General features: G+C 35.3%; 1 protein-coding gene across 1 annotated transcript; it reads right to left on the reverse strand.

Moving 5' to 3' along the window:
• Positions 1 to 7062: 7062 nt before the first annotated feature.
• On the reverse strand, positions 7063 to 15752 carry Nop17l (PIH1 domain-containing protein Nop17-like). The gene is made up of 3 exons (XM_088262044.1): positions 13657 to 15752; positions 11155 to 11287; positions 7063 to 8163 (listed from the first exon to the last, which is right to left on the reverse strand). Exons 1-3 carry the CDS (start codon positions 15639 to 15641, stop codon positions 7942 to 7944), a joined length of 2340 nt encoding a protein of 779 aa, XP_088118170.1. The 5' UTR covers positions 15642 to 15752; the 3' UTR covers positions 7063 to 7941.
• Positions 15753 to 16154: the final 402 nt, after the last annotated feature.

Genomic DNA, 16154 nt, shown 5'->3' on the forward strand with positions numbered 1-16154 from the left:
ATTACTGATGGTGGCATAAAGAAGTCTGGTAAAATGGCAGTTCACTAAATGGTATGGTGAAGTTCAATAGATGGCACAGATTGATAGAAGATGATTTTATAGGTGATATTTGGCAAGAAAGTCCAATAGGCCATACAAGGGAGTATAGTTTATAGATGGCACTGCCTATACAGGGACCAATGGGTGCTATGGAGCAGTGCTCTGCAACCTTTTCTCAACTACGACACACTGAAATTCTTCCTAGTATTCTGCGGCACACCAAAACCTAAGGTATATAGACCATTGAAAAATAATTTAATTGTAGTAATTATTATCCGCCTCCGTATAGCACTGCGTTTATATGATGCAGTGCCTTATGCACCATTGGGGTGCGGATAAGGGTTGAGAGAGAGAAAATTATTATATCCTAGATTTTGAAAACAAGACAATATTATGAAAAATAATTTGTCATCATGTAACATAATGAAGAATTGTAAAATATAATATGCATTGAATTTGATCGCGGCACACCTGTATCCGGCTCACGGCACACCAGTGTGCCACGGCACACCGGCTGCGGAGCACTGCTATAGAGGTCTTCTAGGGAGTACTAAAAGCCAGAAGGAATGGCTAAGAAGTTGGCAATATATTATTCCTTTCCCCTCTCGGAAGGAGGACATTCTGACAATTTCTTGATGAAATAATTGAGCTCTGAAAGGTCTCACCACATTTCCGGGTACATAAGCTTCTGGCTTCCATTCGCACTCAAATATGTGTTACTAGAGAGATTTATTTATATCTAATACCGGCACTTATGAAAAATATTTCACAAGCAACGTTTAAAATAATTACTCTTCTGCTTGGTGTAGGCCTGTTTTTAAGAGAGATTAGCCTCCTGCAATGTCAATTCCCGACTGTCAATGTCTTTTGTACTCTCCCTACCTCAGTCACCTTGGGGTTGGCCGTGCAGAGAAATATGGGGCAGTCTGGATGGTTCCATTCTCCTCACATGCGCTTGTCGTCTTCGTTGCCTTCCCTACCTAATGACATCTTCGATCTCGCATATTTCTCTCTCTTTATAATAAATATAATAACTAGTACTGCCTTTAAGTCAATAAGGTAATACTAAATAGCCAGAGAGGCGCTAGACCAAAAATAAGTTGCGAGCCTGTGATCTAGAGCGATCCGCATTGATCTGTATAGACAGTGAACGCATGAAGAACACATAGTAGAACTCAGTGCGTTGGCAAGTGTTCTAAGCACATCTCGACTGAAGAAATTGCAACTGAGCGGAGCTCTACATGTTCATTCTTCAAGTTATACTTAACATAATGCGAGTTTGACAAAAAGTACCATAGAACGGGGCTACTTGAACTTTGATGTGTTACTTGAGCCCAGTACAAAACAATGATTTAAATCTGTATACACTTGGTCTACAATAATGAACATATCGTGACAATAAGTGTCACCTGTCCGGGAAACAATGAATCATGTTGATACATTCATTATTGTAGACCAAATACAGATCTAAAACAGATCTAAATACAGATTTAAATCTGTCTTTGGTCTACAATAATGAACATATCGTGACAATAAGTGTCACCTGTCAGGGAAACAGTGAATCATGTTGATACATTCATTATTGTAGACCAAATACAGATCTAATTTTTTTTTGTACTGGGCTCAAGTAACACATCAAAGTTCAAATACCCTGTTCACGGTACTGATACCATGACTCTGAAAGACTCTGAAAGTGGGGAAATATACATTTTTAAGAAACAAAAAAAACAAACATTTTTATTGCTTTATTGATTGAAAAAACTGACAAGGTTCTGACACATCATTGACTAATAATAATAAACAAAATGCAAAAATCACATTGCGTTTTATCACACATTGGTATGCAATTTAGTGAAGATTTTACTAAAATCATAGGTAAAATCAGGCATGACCAAAATTCTAATCACTACATTCGTGTAACACTGGACAACTATACTTGGAAATAGTAAATACACAAGTTATTTGAGAAAACAATTTCATTTTACAATCCACCAAAATGGAAAATAAGTTTATTAATAAGTAGATTAAAATAATTTCTAAAGTAGTAAAAAATACACCGTTTGTAAAATAAAATCTATGACAAGGTGCAAACTAATTATAATCAATTTGATGTAATGAAACTTTTTAAAAATACACATAAACCTCATAATAAAAAAATTCACACAAGAATGCAAAAATGTAAATGTAACCATCGGTTACCAATGGAAGAAAGACATGATTTTTAAAAATAAATCAAACCAAAGTGTCCGCCTCCGTAGTGTAATGGTCAGCACGCTCGGCTACCGTTCTGGAGGTCCCGGGTTCGATTCCCAGGGGGGTCAAATCAATATTAGTGATTTTTGCACTGTAATATTTATTCAATATTACCCTGGACTGGTACCTGAAGCGGAGGGCTGATCACCTTTCCTTCATGTGTAAACGATCAAGATAACACTGCGTTTATATGACGCAGTGCCCTATGCACCATTGGGGTGCGGATAAGGGTTTTATTTATTATTAGTTTGATAAAAGAGAAAAATATTGGCATTTTGTATATATTTTAATTGAAAATGGAAAGATTTTTCTTGGTTATTATAATATGCTAGTATGTAGTAGGGTTATTATTTTTTTTTATATAAGAAAAATATATATTGCATAGCACTTATATAAACAAAAATAATAACAGCATAAGAAATTAACTTTCGGTTATACAATATATAAGTTAAAAATATAATGGGCGAATATATATTTTAAAAAAAACTATATATTTAAAAATTTTGTGAACAAGTATTTGGACACACTCAAAATGTTGTAAAAAAAAAAAACATGTTTTGAGTAAATAATTTACTTTTATGATTTGATTAAATCATTTTAAAATATCACTAAATTTAGTTTAGTCCGCCTTTGCAATGCAGTGGTTAACACTTTTGGCTATGGCACTGGAGGTCCCGGGTGCAAATTGAAAAACCCCTTCCGGAAATTGATTCCGGAAGGGGTTGAAAAAAATATAAGTTTTTTTTTTACTATGATATTTATTTAACCGGATCCACGCGGCTCGCACAAGCGTATGTGTTTTAACAAGACATGCCCCATACGCGGCTGACATAAGCGTTTGTGTTTTCACTTTGCTCCAAGTTTCGAACCTCAGTTCAACTTGGAGGGATTTTTTCATGGTGTGGAACTTTGGATAAAATAATACGTCAATCCTCGACCTTATGACATCTGTTGAAATATCTGACTAATAATTTGTAACATCACAAGGATAAATAAAACAACAGATCCCTGATTTTTCTTGCGGTCGGTAATTAGTCCGCGCCATAATCATGCCCTATATCTGTCTCACTCTCGACGCTACGCATCGCCAGTGGGTAAGAGTGACACACGATGCGTGCTTTGATTTATTTATGTTACGATCTAATTTGTTTATATTACGATATATTTCAAGAATAATGTGACACACACGTGTATTATAGAGTACCAAAAAGGCACAATGAATCCCATTGAACGTTTTTGTTTAGGAAAATAAATCGTTTCATAACTAAATACATGATAAAAGTAATCATTTAAAAAACGGCGAAATACAGCCGCGCACGAGCGTCTCTTAGGAACAAAGTTAACGCGTTTAAAAGGTTAATATCACCCTGGACTAATACTACCTTAAGTGCAGAATTGATCATGTAATTAACATTCAAGATACTGTGCATCGGTACAATGCAGTGCCCTATGCACCATTTGGTGCGGATAAGAGCAACCTTCATGGCCTGTCGATGGGAGAAACGCCCTCCCGAAACTAGTAATTATAGTTTAAAACTTACATTTAGTGATACTTTTAATTAAGTTAGTCAAATCATAAGTAATATAAAAGATTTAAGGTAGGTACATTACTATTGGCCCATTTAACATTTTTCAGCTGGATCTTTGAAAGTAAAAATAAGGATTACAAAAATGAATAATTAAAATAAAATACTGTTTAAAATGACTAACACATTCTGCAGACCAATAAGAGATTAAAATTAAGGCATGCATCTTTAGGAAATTCATAATTATCAATATTCATTACCAAAAGTATAAAATTTAAAAAAAGGATCAAATATCATTTAGAGTGGTATATTTTAATCACAAAATTTAACTATTGTAGATTTATAATTATCTAAAAATTTGTAAAAATTGTACTTTTCTCATCCTCATCGAAATGAACACACCACCGTGAACTGAACAATATGTCATTCTTTGTACTATAAGAACTAAGCTAGGAATACAATACCGATTCACATTGCAACCAAAACGCGGACTCTAAAACCAAATTCAGCTTCAAGACTTTGCAAATAAATTTACTCATTTAATAGAGGCCACCATTTCATTTCTGATATTTTGAGCCTATGTTTATTGTTTATTTATTGTCAATTGACATCTATATCAAAATAATAGTAATCATTTTGGATAATTAATACAGCGCCATTTTCGTAAAAAACTACCTCAAGAGCAATAAGCTGTTATATTATACGATACGTTGTTTTTTCTTGTAAATAACAATTATAAATTTAAGTTTTGTACTAACATTTCTTGGTGGAACTGCATTTTATATAACAAAATAACTATATAATTTTTTTTTTACATAGTTGTTATTTTATTATATGCAATTATAAATGTGAAGTCGAAGGTTAACTTTCCTTTAGGTACAGCATCAGATTGCCTATTCAAATTTGTCGCATCTGGCTTGAGTCCGTTAGGATCGCATAGCCATCAAACTCACTTTTAACACATTAAAAAAAAAATATTCATGTAGATAGTTGATATTTCAAGTGGTTATTTAAAAACATGGGATTAGTAACTTAAGATTTTTTTTTCAATTAAATGGAGGCAGAGAAAATATTTTTAAAATGAGTATTTATGTAAATATTCTTTTAAAAACCGAAGTGGGTAAAAACGCGATCGGCAGCTAGAACAGTACCATAATACTAAATGAAATATGTATACAAATATACGTAAACTCATAATTAATATTTGATTTCTCATTAAAATGTATCAAATTAATATGGACTCATATGTATAAGATTAAACACTGGCTCCATAATTATATAAGTACATATGACTTATAGTACTTCAAACATGTAACAAAGACATTACTGTCATATAGAAATGTACGTCACACAGAAAAATAGATTTCTAGCTATTTTTAGTCTTCATTCGACTTTTATTTTCTGTTTTTTAGATCAACAATAAAAAAAATACGAAATTATGAATTTGTAATTCAGATTAATTGAAATAAGGTGAATATAATATTTTGAAGTATGTTTTATGCCGTTGTTCGGTTGCAATATTAATGGCACTCTTGTATTGACCGTGATGATGAAAATACTGCTTGACACATTGTAAATACAATAATGAACATGGATGAAAATGGGTATGAGGGTGTGATAAGGAAGGAATGTGGTTAAACGTTAAATCAGATGAGAAATTAAAATGCATATTTAGGCTAGTAAGCATCGCTGTGCTAGTAAGCAGCCTGTCAGGACCGAGATTGATGCCTTAATAGTGAGAGACAAGTGTTTGTACGAGTAGACGCCTTCAAATACCTTGGAAAACACATGGTGGAGGATGGCAGTGTTCGGAAGGAATTAAACATATGGCTCGCGACGGCAAACATATGCAATACATGCGCGATGTCTGGAACTTATTGCTTTACTTAACCTGTTAACAAATACTGATTCACTCCGTGTCTTAAATTCATGTCGAGACATGTATGGATGACTAATACCTTTGTTGTTCGAAAAATATATGTCCATATATATATAATATAATAAACATATATTTCAAGGACGTATTCATATGTCCTACCCGTACTCGATATTGTTTACGTTTGACATATTTATGCGTCCCGCCCGGTTAACAGGTTAACAAAATGTGTCGCCTCTTTAAAGCGTGCATCCTAACAGTGCTGGTCTTCAGATGCAAGTCATGCCATCTCACAAAAGCTCAAAGAGATTTTTTTCAAATGTGCCTGATGCGAATACCGAGTGTAAAATAGTATGACTTCGTCAGAAATGAAGATGTGAGGAGAAGAACGCAGCAGCCCTTTATATCGAAAGTCCTTAAAAGGAGAAAATGGACAAGGTTGGGATACGTTTTGAGAATGCCGCCTGAGGGCATTAACCCCTCATGTCTCTTCTCCCAATCCCTAGGATTTCGGACATCCTCTACTACTCTACGGAACTTCGGGATTCTGGACTGACCAGGTAAGAGACTAAAGAAATGACGCATGACAGGCTTGGAGACGACTTGCAATAGCCATATCCTCCACTTAGGGAGAGAATTTGGATGAAAAAAAAAATATCAATCTCCCCACAAAATAACTGTCTTGTGAATAGAATACCTTAGCATGCAAGTATTTAACTCTTTTAAAACCTATATTAGTTGATAATAAACATGGTTATAAAAATGAGAACATAAAACATGAGTAAAAATTACTGATAAAATTATTAGTTTGAATATGCATAGTTTGTTTGACAATAAAAAAAAACATTTAGGTGATATAGGCTTATCACTTGACTTGGGAGTGTAATTTACGATAATATGCCCATTTTTACAACAAAAAATCCTACCAAAAGATAGTACAAAATGGATGTCAAAAATATTATGAAGATAAAACAAAATGGCAGTGATAAATATTATGTACTTGTATACATAGCGCGTAACATTCGCCCACAAATCAAATTATAATCAACCTGTGAAGTGAATGATGAAACATGTTTAAAGAACCTAACATCACATTAGATTGTGTGTAAACGACTACATATATGTTAATAAAACTAGTATTCTAAAGAACAAACACCGTGTAGACATTTATATTATGTAAAGGAATATATCGAATATTGTAACACATTTATGAAACAGATCTGCCCTCATAGAGAGAACGATCAACTCAGTAATTTTGACTTTATAAAACAATTTTTTTAAACCGATAATTCAATTTACAGACCAACAATCCGCAGGCGTAAAAAAATACCTGTCCTTAGTGTGTTAAGCATATAAGAAATTTGTGCATTTTATTTTCATTCTTTCAATTTGACCAGGCCACAGCAATGCGTGGCCGAATACAGCTAGTTAAAGATACGATCATAATGTTCAACATATGCCATAACATTTATATGAAGTGTTATGCATTTTTTTAAACACACTTCTGACGGGAAGGGTATTTTTATCTTCGGCGCCAGCCTCATTTCAAAGGCAGAAAAGAAGGAATTATCAATGTTTTTATATGAATATCATATACCAATCTTTTTGTTAAGATATTAACTATATGGACACAATTATCAAACCCCGTCACCAGCGGTCCGCAGATGTAAAAAATATCTGTCCTTAGTGTGTTAAGCATATAAGTAGCCATATAAGAGAAAGTGACCAAGTGCATTTTTTACAAAAACATGATCATTGACTATTTGATATCTTACTAGCTTAATATTCCCCTGAAAAAAATCCTGAAGTATTTCAAACTTGGAAGTATAATATATTGACTGGTTAAAAATGACTAACAGCATTTATGTTTATTTTCTTGTCAAGCAAAAGTGACTTTAATGGCCCCCCTAAACATTTAACATTGTGTTAGTTGGTCACTTTCTCCTGTATGACTACGATATAAGAAATTTGTGCATTTTATTTTCATTCTTTCCATTTAACCAGGCCACAGCAATGCATGGCCGAATACAGCTAGTTAAAGAAAAGATCATAATGTTCAGCATATGCCATGACATTTATATGAAACATTAATCTTTTTTTATAGTGGAAAAAAATATTGAAATTTTGACAATACTTTTACAAAAAGTTTATTTTGGGACACATTTTTCTTCCTACTGATGAGGGCAGATTAAGGAAACGAGTGTATACATGCACCATGCCTTGAGCGATTAGGACCAGAGTTCTTGCTCACATGTCCAAATCAAAGATAAGATCATTCTTGAATTTGACTTCCTGGTATTTGCCCTTGTTTTTCGAAGGGAACGAGGGAATTTTGAACTTCCCGTTCTCCAACTTCTTCTTGTGTTTCTGCACATCCTTCTCAGTCTCCCCTTCATCCGTGTCAGTCAAGGCGCTGTCTCTTCTGTCCTTGGTGAAGCTGGGATTGTGATCGCCACTCTCAAATACGTTCTGAAATGAATAAGGGTATATTTTGAATATTCAATCTTTCCGGGAGTATGGATGTAAATGAACGTAGATGCGAATTTTCCTCAAAGGAGTATCGACGTTAATGAACATCGAAGTCTGTCTGTTGGTATGATGTAACTTGTATAGCAATGACACCTGAGAATATTTGCATGTAACTTTGTCATAATTTAAAGTTCATGATTTTATTTGCTATTTTAAAATAATTTCAATATTTAATTTAATCAATTAAAAATAATCTTCACAATACATACATAGATTTCGTTAAAATAAAATATTTTCAAGTAAAAAGAACCCACTCTCCAGAGAAAGTTGAACATAAATTATTGTACTCCTGGAAAGGTTTGTGGATAATTTTAATACATTATTTGGAAAAATAAAATAACTTTGTTTTTTGATCCAATCACTTTTATTATTATAAACCAACTAGTTTCGGCAACAACCTGTTTCGATGCAGAATGCATCGAAACACGTGGCGCAATAGATTTTAATGAAAAATGGTATTTACTAAGTAAATTTTTAATTAAAAATGGATAGATATTACCACAAAGTGGATACCGATTCAATTAATAAAATTATATATAATAATAATGCCACAAATGAAAGATACTATTACATCAATAATAAATACGAGAGTCAGAATATTTATCAGCCTCTATTTTTTGGACTTGAAAGAAATTTTATTAATATTTATTGTGAAATCATTCTATTTGCGTCTTATCAAAAGCAAAAATCTTATCAACTATTCATTGTTTTTTGTTGTTTATAATGTGTCACATTTGTTCATATGGCAGTGTGTAATAGTCATTTCTAAAAGATGCAGGAATGCTTTGATTGCTTCTGACCATCTTAAAATTTGCATAGCAGAGTGATTTGCATAATATGTACTATGAAAATATACCAGCATATGATAAAGCCACTTTGCATAACTTGACAATGTTTGTACTGTCCGTGATTATGTTGTCATGGAAATACATTTGTGAGTGTAACGTATATATATCATATATCCATAGCAACATAATCACACTGGTATTGTGAGTTATATTGATCATATATTGTCCACACCCGAAGTGTAATGGTCAGCACGCTCGGCTACCGTTCGGGAGGGTTCGGTTCGATTCCCAGGGGGGGTCAAATAAATATAATTTTTTTTTTTCACTCTAATATTTATTGAATATTACCCTGGACTGGTACCTGAAGTGGAGGGCTGATCACCATTCCTTCATGTGTTTACGATCAAGACAACACTGCGTTTATATAATGCAGTGCCCTATGCACCGTTCAGGTGCGGATAAGGGTTAGAGAGAGAGAGAGAAAGAGAGAGAGAGATATTAATCAAAGGAAGGAGAAACAAAAAACAGAACAAGTCAAAATCATTATACAGGTTTTTCACTTCACATTAGACTTTTCACAAACCAAATTGGATGTAATAATGTATTTTATAAAAAGGTTAAATTTTTTTTAAATATTTTCATATTAGTACTACATATACCTGTCACATGTCAGTGTGAATACCTGCCCACATCTTTTATTCTTAAGACTAGCAAGTGCATTAGTCGTCAAGTTGGAAAGCCTGCGTGGCGCGCTATAGTGCGATATAGTCTATGCGCGTGATGTGTTTTTATTCTTGCATATAAAAATAAAAATGTGATTGATGACAAGCAAAAATAGTATTTTTACCACAATGGCAGCGCCATCTACTGAATGTAACAGTAACACACGCAATAGCAAACGTTGCATCTGACTGACAGTGTATTTTTAACACTTTTCTATTTACAATATTTTCAATTGCAGTACTTCATAGATTTTTAATATTTTCACTGTGCATATTGGAAATGTGTGCTTTATATTTTCATTCTTTGCCATTTAACCAGACTGAGCCACAGCAACCGAGGGGGCTAGGTAGACTAATTGTAAATAAAAATAACTGCAGGGGTTTGGTTGACTTGCCAATAATTATTATTGCATATAAATGTTCTATATTTCCAGTAGAAGCTTGACCCTGGATTAATAAGTAGTACTTGACACTAAAATAAATAAAAACAATCACTGTGTTGGCCCAGAATTTGCACATGTCGGGTTTCAATCAATTTACACTGCGGTTTATGGCTTCCTGCAGGCCATTGACACGCATCATAATAATGTCAACTATCAACTCGCATACATCGCTTACAGGATGTAACTTTTAACCCTCTGAGCCCTGAACTCCTGTGAATTTTTCACCTAAATTTTCTTCTTCTTCTTCCTACCATTATCCGCACCCGATGGTGCATAGAGCACTGCATATAGAAGCAGTGTTATCTTGATCGTTAAATACACGAAGGAAAGGTGATCAGCCTCCCACTTCAGGTACCAGTGCAGGGTCATATTAAAAAAATATTAGACTGAAAAATCACTAATATTTATTTTGACCCTCTTGGTAATCGAACCTGGGACCTCCAGCATTGTAGCCTAGTGCGCTAACCACTAAACTATGGAGGCAGAAATTTTAGGCTGCGTAAAAAGTCATGTTTTCAGGCGTTTCCCACTATGCAAAATAATCCGGATAGGATCTTGCATGCATCCAAATAAAAGGATCTCTGCTAAATAATAGCTTTCCCAATCCAACCATAGATGGCTCCAGTGAACCGACATGTACAGTGTCATGAGACTAATGATATATATTATGTAGGGGTTCCAAAAATTTGAGTAGTGTGGTTGTCAACCATGGGTAGAATGGTGAATGTTGCATACATCCAAAAAAAGGATTCCTAATTCAACCATAGACAGCTCTAGTGAACTGCCGCGTATTCAGTCGCTGCTTGACGGCGCGTTGGCAGCGAGTTTGTACTTGCTGCCAGCTGCGTACTACGATTTCCATACAAATATGAAATGGGGTCTTCAGTACCCCCATTCGGATCACATGTAATTTTTGGATAATTAGTATGGGAAAGGTTAAAATATATAACATATTCATGAATTTCCAAACGAATTTACCTCATCGCTGACAGCTTCCAATGAGCCGCTGTCTTCCGGATCCCCTTCGCTGCTTCTCCTTTCCTGCGCCCTCTTCTTGTTACGCTTTTTTCTCTGGTTCTTGGACTTCTGCCCGAGGATGCTACTGTTCGATCTGCAAATCCAGAATAATCACATTTTCACTAATTCCCCAGAGCCAACTAGGAAGAGAGCGGTGATAAATTATCTAGGCCAAACAGTTGGCAGCGTTTCAAGACCACGCCAGATAAACAGAACAACAAATTTAAAAAACCGAGATAAGACTGTACAAAAAACAGTTGTAAATTTGACATAATTGGGATATTGTATTGACATAACTGTGTTTACCAAATATCATGGACAGATTACTATTTTGAGAAGAAAATACTCATCGTTTACAGCATGCACATATTTGTGAGTTTCAGAAACCTTATGTTGCGGCGGTGTGCACATTTTTGTGCATTTTGGTTACCTTCAACTCCATTTACAAAAACATGTAACATTTATTTCTTGTCATGTTTACTTTGCTGTGTACCGGATAGGTGTAACCATAATTCATTCATTCATAATTTCATTATTCATTATTCTTTCGATGCAATCTAATATCCCAGATAAAAAAAAAAAAAAAATTAAAAAGAGGAATATTTGTGTTTATATTATTTACAAAAATACTTCAATTTCATAATATTTCCGTGAGCTTAGAAATAGGTATCAAATTGTGGTAGAGTGGGTTCGAACCAAGACACTCTGACTCGAGAGTCCGCGACCACGGGACCACAGGACTATAACAGCCCGACACAGACACAGACTTCGACATAATGAATGTGTAAAAACTCTGTAAAAAAATTGTGCCATGTTTTATAATAACCTTATAAATAAAAATATAATATTGTGTTTCACTTTACTTTGAGTACTTATATATTTCAGACTAAATCATTTAACACTGCTTCTATACGATGCTGTTCTCTATGCACCATTGGGAACGGATAAATGCTAACTAACTAACTAACTAACCATCACGCCGCTTCCCCGCAGGGGTAGGCAGAGAGAATCGAACGCCAAACCACTCGGTCTTTGCAAACATTCTTTGCCTCTTCTACATTCATGCATCTCCTCATACATACCCGACGATTATTACGACTCCTGACCCGGCCGCTTTCAAGTATTTGACATACCTGATTGTGCCAAGTTTTCCTCGGTCGTCCTCTGCTTCTTTTTCCAACTACATTCGCCTCATAAATTTGTTTAACCGTTCTTTCTTCACTCATACGCTCCACATGTCCAAACCATCTCAACACACCTTTCTTAATTTTATCGATAATGCTTATCTCAGCCTTACATTCATTCCTTATTTCATCATTCGAACATCTATCAAACATCGTTTTGCCACACATTCGTCTGAGCGATCGCATTTCGACTGCATTCAGTCTGCTTTCATCCTTCTTTTGCCAACTCCATGCTTCGCTTCCATACATAAGGGTTGGAACCAGAACTCCATTGCGTACTGCCAGTTTAGCTTCCGCTGATAGATTTTTATTTGCTAAAACTGATTTTAGTGCACCATTCACTCTGTTCCCAGCATTCACTCTCCTATCTATGTCTTTATCAATCTTTCCATCCCTAGAAAACATACTACCCAAATAAATGCTAGAAGTTCAAATATAGTTTCTAAGTATCCCTGAAGAAGGTAAATTGTTTCCAAAACTTATCATTGCAAAGCCTATTAAAACACTAAACAATCACAACAAATTTAAACAAATTAGTACTTTTGAAATAGTGACATAAACAAATAACCATGAGATATACATATCGCTCACTCCTTTCAAGAATGTCATAAATCAAAAAACTTGATTTTTCAGGAGAACGTTTTTAAAGTTTAAAAATATAACGCAATGTACTAAAAATAAATATCAAGCCACTTATTGAACTTTTTACTGTGCAACAGATCTTTTTAGGTAAAACCCGAAGGTTTTTTCTCCATTTTAAAAATATTTAGTATATTTCAAAAAATAATTACACAATACCTTTTCTTCAAAATGCAAAAACAACACTTTCAGCCCTGGAGCGGGTAAATATTAAGTTAAAGATGTGCAGCTTTTGCTGGGATATAGTACATTTTCTGGGTATTCCGAAAACATGCACAACTGAAAATTGACGGTTTTTGATTTATGACGTTCTTGAAAGGAGTGAGCGATATATACTTTCTTATCACCTTTCTTATCTTACCTTTTAGTGTTTAAAAAAAGAATCACTACTTTGTCATAGAATAAAAAAGGTAAATTTAATTCATCTTTTGTATTTAAAAAAAATGGTTGGCGAAGCCACTATATGAAATGATGTAATATTATGTGACCATCCGTAATATTAATTAAGAAATCATGTACTATCATTTCTACTTTATAAATTACAAAGCATAGATTTATTTATAGTAAGATTTTAACAAAGCATTTTCAAGAGTTGAATGCGATTACGAGGTAAATCAAGGTTAGAATGAACCCCAAGTACCTGAACGTTTGCTTTGCGATGACATTACTGAAGCGTACAGTCTTCTTCAAGCTGGAAGATTCTTCCGGAATGCAGTCCGTAGAACCGATTGAAAATGACGGAGAACCGCAGTAGTCCATGAAGTCTACACTCGACTCTGAAAAACTCCGTCCGACCCGAGATTTGAACTTCAGAATCCCTTTAGAACTGCCATTGCTGGAAGCTATACCGGAGTCGTAACAATCTACAGGTTTCTGAGGAATGGCAATTGTATTTATTTCAACTTTTTCTTCGGGTTCTTCCGCGTCCAGAGTTAAGGAAATGTTGATCTCGTTATTTCCTCGAGCGGAGACTTCCACTGTTGGCTGAATTGGATTAGGAGCATCCTTAGATTCACTGCTTGGAACTATATTATCGACAGGGACGTCTAGAATGTTTTTCTCCAGATTATTGCAATCTAGACCCACAAAGTAGTATTCCGGTAAGCGAGAGCTAGCAAATTCTAACTGAACAATCACATTATTGTCCCACGCTTCGATCGTGGGTTTATGACACACATTATCCGTAGGGAATTTTAAAAACAAGGCATGATGAATAGGAAAATATCCGGCACCGATAGAACTAAACTTCAACTGGATGGAATTAACGTCAGTTAACACATCGGACACCAAAGATTCCGGATCTACATTCTTCACGTGAAGTGTTAACGCTATCGTATCGTCTAAAACGTGACAATTAAACGGCGGTAACAGATATACCAATTCTGGATTGAGAAAACTATTCACTTCACACATGTTAGTCCGATACGCCGCACTTTCGATTAAACTATCAGAAGACAAGCTGTCTGATACCTCAGTAACGAGGCTGTGGGAATTATCCTCGTCACTCGCACACGGAGAATTACTATCACTTTCGACCCCACTATCTTCCCGACTCCGCCACGACAGTTTCATTTTGTCGGATACAACCGGCAATGTTACTATTAGTTTCCGACTACTAAGATCAAACTTGGCTGTACCGGCTTCGCTGTCCACCCTGTACGGTAAAGAAAGATCCAGTTTGTACCGAGCCGGGCTCTCGGAAATGAGACACAAGTGTTTATCCTTCACGTCTAACTGCGCTTCCGCTGATGAAGACAGTAATGGCAGTTTAACCTCTATAACCAGAGCTGTCGGGGTGGCAACATTCTGCTTGGCATCCTTTTCATAAGTGAACTCTGAAATATCTATATCGCGTGTCTGCTTCAAAACATATTTCGGAACTGTGTAATCCCCGTCTTCGGACTCGGTGGATTCACTAGCCTTAGTGGCGCTAACATTAATATCGGATGCCGCAGGAAAACTCTGCTGCGGATAGAGCTTATCGAGCAATTCGGTATCTTCGGATTTTTCAACTTCGCCGGTAAAATTCGGGTCGGGTTTTCTTATTACTGCGGGAATCGCCAGACCTTTATACGAAATTTTGGGATATTTTAAATTCTTCCGGTCGAGTTTGACGTTATGATTCGATTCCACAGCTTCGACGGCCGTATCGCTGAGCATTTTTTTGAATTGTGCATTCTTCTCCGCCGAGAGTAAAGCGTTAGGGTGAAAAACAACATCGTACACAACACATCGATTTCTCATCTTGTCAAAATCGTTGTGCGGGGGCGCCATAGAATGAGGGATTCGCCAACTTACACCGCGTTTTCCTTCCTTTTCCTGAATTGAATAAGAAGGTTTATCGACTTTTTCGTTAGAACACACATTGATGAACGCCTTCTTTTCTCCGCCGACGCTGGTCTTAATTACATAACCGGGCGAAGGATTTATAAAAGTCACGTCGACACCACGCTGTTTTTCTAGTTGGGTAATTTCGGATTGATACAACGCCTGATTCGCCGGGTCTTGTATTTCTTCGCAATATTCAACAAACAACTTCCGAAACTCTTTATCTTTTAACGCATCAGAAAACCGATCGATGTCTTCACGGGTAAATTCAAATTCGTCGCGTTCCTGCGCTGCCATTTTTATTTTGGGTATTTTTCCACTGAGGATAATCAGCTGGCATAACAAACGAGAAGTAAACACGTAGCCACGGCGCGCGCCGGCTCTCTAGGCCTACATAGGTACCTAGAGCCGGTCTAGAGTGTTCCATTGGTAACGGAAGAACCAATCAAATGCTGAAGGAAATCATGTGATCCGCTCAGGGCTGACAGAACAACTCCCAAATTATTTTTATTTAGCGTTTGAATGACTTCAATGGTAATAAGTGAATTATTATTTTTAGTTTATATTGCTGACTCGAATATCAATTAAATAAATTCAATTACTTTTTTTACTCACGTTCAAGAGGATTTTTTTTACCAAGAAAGAAGCAAAGCGTAGTAATACTTTGAAAGTTTGGGAAAACAATGTGTTGAAAAAATTAAATAAATATTAATTTAAATCACTCTCATTCATGAAAAACAATTTTAAAGAGATTTTATTTAATTTAAACTAACTTTTAATTTAAAATATTTATAATATCAATATTATAAA

This window comes from Brachycentrus maculatus, unplaced genomic scaffold, assembly GCF_059751285.1.
Source record: "Brachycentrus maculatus isolate JH-2025_06_01 unplaced genomic scaffold, ASM5975128v1 h1tg000172l, whole genome shotgun sequence".
NCBI classification, from domain to species: domain Eukaryota; kingdom Metazoa; phylum Arthropoda; class Insecta; order Trichoptera; family Brachycentridae; genus Brachycentrus; species Brachycentrus maculatus.